General features: G+C 42.8%; 1 protein-coding gene across 5 annotated transcripts in view; it reads left to right on the plus strand.

The window, feature by feature from the left end:
* The window catches only part of ETV1 (ETS variant transcription factor 1), a 167,238-nt gene extending 157,854 nt beyond the window's left edge, over positions 1–9,384 (plus strand). For all 5 annotated transcript variants that reach the window (XM_033930995.1, XM_033930999.1, XM_033930997.1 and 2 more), the window contains 2 exons: positions 5,502–5,603; positions 6,973–9,384. In XM_033930995.1, the coding sequence (XP_033786886.1) occupies positions 5,502–5,603; positions 6,973–7,194 (324 nt within the window). In that variant the 3' untranslated portion in view covers positions 7,195–9,384. The remainder of the gene's footprint in view (positions 1–5,501; positions 5,604–6,972) is intronic.
* The last annotated feature ends 237 nt before the right edge of the window (positions 9,385–9,621 follow it).

Raw genomic sequence — 9,621 nt, forward strand, 5'->3', positions numbered from 1 at the left:
AGAAAGGGGACAAATCCTTCTTCAGGTATATTAGTGATAGGAAAAAGAACACAGACGGGATAGTACGCCTTAGCAAACCGGATGGGAATTACGTGGAAGCAGATTCAGATAAAGCTGAACTACTGAACGAATACTTCTGCTCTGTCTTCACTTGCGAGGCACCAGGACACGGTCCTCAGTTAGAGGCTAAGTCAAGTGCGGATGACCCATTTCAGAATTTTGAGTTCACACCAGGTGAAGTTTACAGCGAACTGTAAAGCCATGGGACCAGACAATCTGCACCCAAGAGTGCTCAAAGAGTTGTGCGATGTCCTGGCGATACCGCTAGCCGCACTCTTCAATCTCTCCCTAAGCACGGGGAGAGTACCCTTGGACTGAAAAACAGCCAACGTCATTCCTCTGCACAAAAAGGGTTGCAGGGCAGAGGCTGCGAATTACAGACCGGTGAGTCTCACATTAATAGTGTGTAAACTCATGGAAACTTTAATTAAACGCAAATTAGACACGATCCTGTCTGAGGGAAATCTACGGGATCCCAATCAACATGGATTCACCGGGGGTAGGTCCTGCCAATCTAATCTCATCAGCTTCTTTGACTGGGTGACAAGGAAGCTAGACTTGGGAGAGTCTATGGACATCGTGTACCTGGATTTCAGTAAAGCATTTAATAGCGTCCCACACCACAGGCTGTTGAGCAAAATGAAATCGATGGGGTTAGGAGAAACACTAACTACTTGGGTCAATGATTGGCTAAGTGGAAGACTTCAAAGGGTAATGGTTAACGGTACCCTCTCTAAAACATCGGAGGTGACCAGCGGAGTACCACAGGGTTCAGTCCTGGGCCCACTCCTTTTCAACATATTCATAGGGGATCTGACTCAGGGGCTTGAGGGTAAAATAACATTATTCGCCGACGACGCTAAAGTATGCAATATAGTAAGGGAATGTAATTTACAGGATAGTATGGCACAGGACTTGCTTACATTGGAAAGATGGTCCTCGACCTGGCAGCTGGGCTTTAACGCTGGGAAATGTAAGGTTATGCACCTCGGTAGCGGTAATCCATGCAGAAATTACACCTTGAATGGAGAAACTTTAACTTGTACTTCGGCGGAACGAGACCTAGGAGTAATCATCAGTGCAGACATGAAAACTGCCAATCAAGTGGAGAAGGCTTCATCTAAAGCAAGGCAGATGATGGGATGTATCAGTAGAAGCTTTGTCAGCAAGAAGCCTGAAGTCATAATGCCATTGTACAGAACCATGGTGAGACCTCATCTGGAATACTGTGTACAATTCTGGAGGCCACATTACCGTAAAGATGTGCTTAGAATCGAATCGGTTCAACGGATGGCCACCAGGAGGATCTCGGGGCTAAAGGGTCTCTCGTACGAGGAGAGACTAAACAAACTACAGCTCTACACTCTAGAAGAACTTAGGGAGAGGGGAGACATGATTGAGACATTTAAATACATCACGGGACGTATCGAGGTGGAAGATGATATCTTCTTTCTCAGGGGACCCTCTGCCACTAGAGGGCATCCGCTCAAACTCAGAGGCGGGAAATTTCATAGCGACATCAGGAAGTATTTCTTCACAGAAAGAGTGGTTGACCGTTGGAATGAGGTTCCAGCGCAGGTGATCGAGGCCAGCAGCGTGCTGGACTTTAAGAATAAATGGGATATGTGGGATCCCTACGAGGGTCGAACTGGAATATCGGTCGCTAGGTATAGACTTAAGAGGATGGGTCAGTAGGGTGGGCAGACTTGATGGGCTATAGCCCTTTTCTGCCGTCATCTTCTATGTTTCTATGTTTCTAAGTACACAATATGAATGCACCTGAAACACCAAGAACAGGCCCTCTCCAGCTAAGCTAACAAATCAGGACAGCTGGCACCATACTGAATTGCCACAGAAAAAATGCGAGGCATGGGAAAACCCAGGAAGCCCAGAAAGGCCACAGCACAAAAGGAGAATTAGGAAGATGGCCCCAATTGACACTCCAACAAAATTTAAAACCGCGATTCTGCAAAAACGGCAAAACCCTACAGCAAAGGAGCTGCTGAGCACACAACTGTTGCAAAGGCAGCCAACAGTGCTCCCAGCCACGAGAACACCAAACCCGTGAAGGTCGCGAAGCCACAACTCTTCCCAGCTGTAAAAACACACCCGAATGCAGCATCAGTGCCTTCCAACTCCCTCCTTATCTCTGACACCAGAATTCAGCGTTGAAGCCTCCAAATCTTTGCAGAAGTGCCCAACTGTGCGGCATACAGACAATCCAGCCACCACCCTTGCAAACCAAAGACCAGCCTATCTGCCAGCTCCCCCCAAACCAACCTACTAAGAAACAACTCAGCAAAATCACACCTCAATAGAGGTGTCTCACAAAAACAACCCCAACTGGTAAATCCCTCTCTCACATACCATACATTATCGAGCAAACACTTTTCACACAACATCTCCCTCACAGCCAACCCACTCTCTACCCATGGTCATGCAGACAACTCATGAGGTGGCAGCCCGGCGCTAACTGCTGCTCCACACAGGGGACTGTTGTGCTGCCAGGCTGTCAAACCTGCACAGAACAGCTCAAATAGCTGCTCTCCATTGCAGCCTCTGCTCCCCAGGCAACAAAATCTGCCTGCTCCCCAGGCAACAAAATTTCATCTGTCAGCGGCCTGACAGATGAAATAGCCTGCCCTGACTAACATCACAGGTGCAGAGAAAGTTAACAAGGTAAAAAAAATCTCTTACTCAAAATAAACCAGACCTCCTAACATTTAAGTCCCAATGAAGAATAATAATATTTTTAGGAAGAATTAATATACCCTGAAGAGAATAATTTTTTCCTGAAGAGACTACTCTACTCTTCTTTCCTCACAGAACACCCTCCAACCTGCCACAACATCCAACCCAATCCCATGACTGCTCCACCCCATCACCTCAGAAACCTCCCAAATCCTTTTTCTTTCTTACAAGCTCTATTAACCCTTTTTTACCTCCTCTTATAAACTTGTCAGTCCTTATTCTACAGACCCTTGACACCACCTCATATATTCCCCTCACCCTCTGCCCCCCCCCCCATTTCATCCACATCACCATCCAATAAATATAACCAGCAGGTGGCATCAGCTCATCTAATGTTATATCACACCAGATGAATCTTGTGTTCTCCTAAATTCAATTCTTAGACATTCCATAAAGCTGTGCCTGGCTAAGGTAGTTGAGAAAAACTGAGCAAAAGCTAAGTTTCCTATATTTTTTGCAAAAAGATTAACTGACAGCTGCAATATAAATCAAACAATAATAGGAAAATAATATAGGGAAAAGCCATCTCATTTGGGAATTTTGTCTGCTGAAGCATCATATTATTGAACTCTGTGCTTTTATTGCATCATCATTTCATCCTGACTTCTCTGTGGTTTATGCCCAGTGGTTCAAAACTGTAGGGTAGCAGTGGTCTGGACCAATCTGTTCAGGGTCAGAACTGGATAACAGGACACTTTTGTAAGAAGTCCAGAAGGTGCCTACAGTATTAACACACACATAGACATATAAACACACATACATACATATATATATATTGATATTAACTTCAATTGCTAGGAGACAAACCAAACCAAAATCACAAATCTCCTATGCTTTATGTTGGACCATCAGAAATGCAGATCATTTCAAAAAGAGAGACTACTTTTGGTTGTATCAGTGCTATGAGTTGAAATGTATTTTTTGTCTACGCAAAACATCCTTGACACAATAAACACAAATTCAAGTGAGCTTCAGCTCCAGTCAGCTATAACTCCGAATAATACATTTGCATGTTTTGATGAAACTGTCTGCATCAGCGTTCTCTCCTTATCTGTCATCTTAATAAATTATCATCAGTGCATGCATATATATATATATATATATATCTAATATAATAAAACGGTAAGCCGCGCATGCGCACTTCCTATGCGTGCACCAGTTTTCCGTGAGCTGTAGCGACCCATAGGAAGTGCGCATGCGCAGCTTACGGTCTGGCCTCATGCGAGGCAATACAAGTGCGCATGCGGGCCCTTCCCTGCTCTCCACCTGCGGAGCGGCAGCTGCCGGCCGCTAGCACCCCTTGCCCTCTCCGTCGCCTCCCGGCTCCAGCGGCGTAAGCAGCACTACAAACACGCTGCTTTGCGCCCTTCTCTACCGATTTCCTCTGCCGCGTCTCTGATGACATCATTGGAGACAGACGCGGCAAAGGAAATCGGCAGTAGAAGGCCGCGAAGCAGCGTGTTTAAAGTGCTGCCTACGCGGCTGGAGCCCCGAGGTTTGTCGGTGGTGGGAGGGTCCGGAGCAGGCCGGATCGACAACGGCAGTAAAAAAAGGGGGAGGGGCCGAACAGAGCAGGGAAGAGAAGGTAAGAGAAGGGAAAGGGGGAGTGGGGGGAAATGCTTCTACTGCTTCTGCACAGGAAAGGGAGGGGATAGGAGGGAAATGCTGTTGCTGCTGCATAGGGAAATGGGATGGAAATGCTGCTGCACAGGGAACTGGGGAAAAATGACAGAAAGAAAGAAAGACACAGGGGCAGGGAGAGGGACAGAAAGACAGACAGAGAAAGGGGGCCAGAGAGAGAGTCAGCTGGAAAGGGGGCTGCTTTGGTGGGAGGGGTGTGCTGGGGGGAGACAGAAGGGGCCATGGAGAGATAGGGAAAGGGGGCTGCTTTGGGGGGAGGTGTGCTGGGGACAGACAGCTTTGCTCTGGGGAGGGAAGACAGAAGAGGGCCATGGAGAGACATTTGGGGGGGAGGTGTGTGCTGAAGACAGACAGACATATATTCTAGCACCCGTTAATGTAACGGGCTTAAAGACTAGTATATATATACTTTATGTTACACTGATATCTACATTAGTAGGTGCTAACACATACACCAGCTCTACAGCCCCATATATCTACAGTAGTTACACTAGTATTATATAAAGGATGGTAGGCCCTAGCTTTCTTTTATAGAATAGACATTTACCACATGCCCTATGGATGCCTAATCATAGGTCCCCTCTTACAGAATTGCCTTCTAAATGCACAAATGGTCAGTTGTATGAATATGATTAAGGGATGAATATAGGAGCGTAGACAAATTGAATGTAGGGAAGATAGAATACTTGTGGATTGGTTGGTATAATTTCCCCTCCACCTGAGTTTTCAGCCTTGAGGGTGGAAGGGAAATATCTCAAGTATAAACAGTAGATAACAAGTTTGTGTTGCCTATGATTAGTTAGGAAGATCCACCTTTTTTTCAAGATTGCAAGATCTTTTTGATCAGTAATTTAGAGGCAGCAATTCTTTTGCACTACTACAATGGTTGCTTATCAGGAAATACTTAAAAGAGCAATGAATAAATTAGATTTAGGGAGCACTTCTATAACCATACTAGTATATACCGAAATTGGTGCACCCAAATTTATACCAAGTCTTACTTATGAGGTTCATTTAAGTTAATCAGTAATTATTATTTTCTGTGGCAGGTGGCACGTCGCTGGGGGATTCAGAAAAATAGACCAGCTATGAACTATGACAAGCTTAGCCGCTCACTCCGCTACTACTATGAGAAAGGAATCATGCAAAAGGTAAGAAGCGAGAGTTGCATTCACATATGGTAGGATGCAGAGTACCCTCAGCTCATAGCACGTTTATGGGATTAGTGGGATTGTGCCCAGTCTCAGGAAGGAAGAGGAGGTTACTTAAAGTTATTGCAGAGCTGCATCCTAGCTATCGAAGAGTGCCTAAAGTGAATCTTTATCCGGCATGTACCAATCCCCATGAGTGCCGATTAACTGAGAGTCTACTGCATCTCACTTTTGACTTTGAAATAGTCTGCTTAAGGCATATTGGTGAATGCAGCTATGGCGTGAGCCTCACTCTCTCCTTAATTCTTCGTTCTGGCATCTATAAGGCGGGCATGATCTTTCTTCTTTTTTTGCTCTGTTTGCTCACACCTGTCTCAGGTACAAGCCTACCCCCAATGCTTGTTATAGTAATATCACACAGAAGGTTAGCAATTTGTGATAAAAATACCGTATTTTTCACTCCATAAGACGCACCCTGGATTTAGAGTAGGAAAACAAGAAAAAAAACATTCTGAACCAAATTGTGCACCCAGCCTGTCTCACTCCCTGCCAGGGTCTGCACCAATCCCACACTCCTTGCTGGCAGGAGCACCCTGTCTGCACTGCTGCCTGGGCCCACCCCGCTTTCTGAACAGCTGCAGTCAGTTCTTGCGAGTCCCGCAAGAACTGTCGCAGCCATTCAGAAAGCAGGGCAGGCCCAGGCAGCAATGTAGACAGGGCGCTCCTGCCGGCCCCTACACCGCTGGACCACCAGGCTTCAGGGGGCGTTTAAAAAGGTACTGCAAGGCAGGGGTGTTTTAAAAGGAAGAGCCAGAGGGCCGTGTTATTAAAGGATACTGGGAGGGAGGGGGGTTGTCTTTGCTCCATAAGATGCACCCACTTTTCTACCCCCCTTTTTGGGGGTGGAAAAAGTGCGTCTTATGGATCAAAAAATGTGGTACATCATTAGAATGTAAATCACTATAGCATTGCAGACCTGACATTTGCCCATTAACCTGACTTACCCTCCCCCACCTTTTTTTTTTTTTTTTAACTAAGCTGCGGCCTGGGGCACTAAATGCTTTGACGCTGTTCTGATGCTTTTAGAATTCCTATGAGCATCAGAGCATTTAGTGCCACGGGCTGCGGTAGATATCTCTACCATGGTTTATGTATAGTATTTTCTGTTCTCCACTGAAGTGCCTACTTATCTGAGTAAACATTGTAAGTGTTTCTCTGTTGTGTTTTATAAAATTCAGACACTAGTCTTGCAACTTCACAACAAAAGTTTCATTTAAGGAGGAAACAATTTTTTTAAGCTCATGTTACTTTATAAAAGTGTTACTGAGGCAGATCTTATTGCTTATTATTATTTTTTTTTTTTTTTAAGGTTGCTGGTGAGAGATATGTCTACAAATTCGTTTGTGACCCAGAAGCGCTTTTCTCCATGGCCTTTCCAGACAACCAGCGGCCATTACTGAAGACGGATATGGAACGCCATATCAATGAAGAGGATACAGTGCCACTGTCCCACTTTGACGAGAGTATGGCCTACATTCAAGAGGGTGGCTACTGCAACCCCCATCCATACAACGAAGGCTATGTGTACTAGCCGTAGTGATGAAGAATGAGGGAGTCCCTGCTTTTCCTCTTTTGCAAGATCTGGAGAAAAGCAAAATTCACTTTTTTTTTTGTTTGTTTTTTTTAATAGTATGCAGAGGGGCTTTTCCTGTTGCATTACTCCTATGGTCTGCCATGGACAGCGCACTTTATTTCAGGGGATGGGTTAGAATCTAAACTTTTCTTGTATGTAACAGGGAGAGAAGGGTGGGTTTACTATTTACATATGCCTGGGAAGGGGTACATACAAGTTTTGAGTACAGCAATGCTATTATTATTGTCTGGTTTCACACAAGCATAAAATATATTGTACATTTTCTCTGTGTGTCAGTAGTACAGTTAACTCTCATTGTGTAAATAGCAAGTTTGAAGTAATATTTTCACACACACACACACACACATATATATATATATATATATATATATACATACACATACACACACACACACACACAGTATATATAAAACCTAAATCTGAATTGAGGAATTTATATTTAGAAGCTAAAGGTGTTTGTGCCTTTCCTTTTTGCTTTTTTAATGGGTGTATAAAGAGCTTTCTTTTTCATTTTATTCTATTGCACAGGCCCATATTCTATACGGTGCCTAACATAAGTGGCAAAGCTGTTTAATAACGAGTTAAATATAGTTTTTAAACAAAAATATACAAAACTGGCACTTAGATTGCATTTATGGGAGAGCCTTAGAACGCTTGAGGTTTAAGTAGGTGTGGCTAATGCCAGAAACAACCTGACTCAGCTTTTTGTAATATTGATTTTATGTTATGTATGTTTTATTTGGAAACTGTCTAGATAAAGACGGTATATAAATTTTAAAAATAAATAAATGTCCTTAGGCGCCTCTGTAGACACGATTCACATCAAACATAGGCGCCAGAAAGGTAGACCTCGAAAACCCTGGCCTACGTTTCCAGCACGTATATTTGAGGTAGCTTTGGTTCTACATACGGTGCCGTTGCGTGATTGACACCGCATTCGATGACCATTTTTAGGCAGCTGCCGATACCAGCGCTGTTTGTCAAATCCAGTCCTTAGTGCACATGGCCACGAAAGCTGTTGTCCTCTCATTCTCTTCCTGTGAAGCTTCCATAAAGCAAACTCTTCAGATGTGCCACAAAATGCATTGCATCCTGTGCCACCTTGCTGTCTCAATATGGCACACCTTTATTTTATCAACCTTTCAAAATCCTTTTCAGTGAAGCAATGATACATAGTGTGTTTTTTTATAGCATCAGCATTAAATATAGAATCGTGATGAGGGAAAACCTTTGTTTCCTTCCATTTCCTTTGGTGCATAAATAAGTTATTTAATCAATAGGAATTAACTGTACTAAAGCCACATATCTAATTATGCTGTTCTAGATACAGCAAGCACTCCTTGGAAATATATCCAATACACTAAAGGTACTTCAGTAATTTTTAGACACGATACCCATTAATATGCATTTAAGCCTTTTATCGCTGTGTTATGTTGATAATATATATAAATATTAGATAATGCTAATGCTTCTACTGCTGTTTTTTCTGTAATATTCTCCTTGATGCTGAATTTACAATGGCCATTATAAGCAGTGCTGTAACTACAGGTAGCATTTCAGGACAAAATAGATTAATCATTTATTGCTTAGACAGTAGTTTACATCCTAGCTATGCTGTAAGCAGCTTTTTATGCTCATTGACAAATGGACAGTAACCTTCAGCTTGCTAAGGAAAACTCTGCAGAGCCTTTTGTAAATTTTGACAAGGAGGGAGGCAGAGACTTCAGTTCTTTACAAAGTGTCAAAGAATACAATGAAGTCACTGTGTGCGTGTGTAGTGCTGGCACTGATGATAGTATCCAAAACAAGTTAATTTTTATAAGTGTAAATGTGAGCCAATATGCTTGGAAGACAATTTCATGTTTTTGAGTTTTTGAAGTTTCTTTAGAAGGGGAGTCTTAAAAAGGAAAAAAAAAAAAAAATATTGCTCAGCTTGTAAAAAAAATACCCCCACTTATGCTGTATTTCAAAATTTATTAGCACCTTTTTGAAACTTCTGTTTCCTGCATCAGTTTGAAACAGGAAATACTTCACAGGAGTGCCTCCCTTTCAAATTGTGTAAAATAAAATGAAAATGAAAAGAAATCCGTAATGGTAATAATAAAACTTTCACTGTACAAAATTGTACTGGGTGTTGTTGCAAAGGTATGTTTTATTGATAGGAAAATATAAAAATTGCTGCTAATGAATTATGCAGACAACAAATATGAATACATGTGAAGCAATAATAAACCATATATATCTTCAGTATAAGATCTATTTGGGTCATCGGAGATGCTTTCCGTATCTTGATCACTTTTAATCAACAGAAATATGTGCACAGCTTAGGCAACGACTTCATAATTTTAATCATTATTTAGCACT

This window comes from Geotrypetes seraphini, chromosome 2, assembly GCF_902459505.1.
Source record: "Geotrypetes seraphini chromosome 2, aGeoSer1.1, whole genome shotgun sequence".
NCBI classification, from domain to species: Eukaryota; Metazoa; Chordata; class Amphibia; order Gymnophiona; family Dermophiidae; genus Geotrypetes; species Geotrypetes seraphini.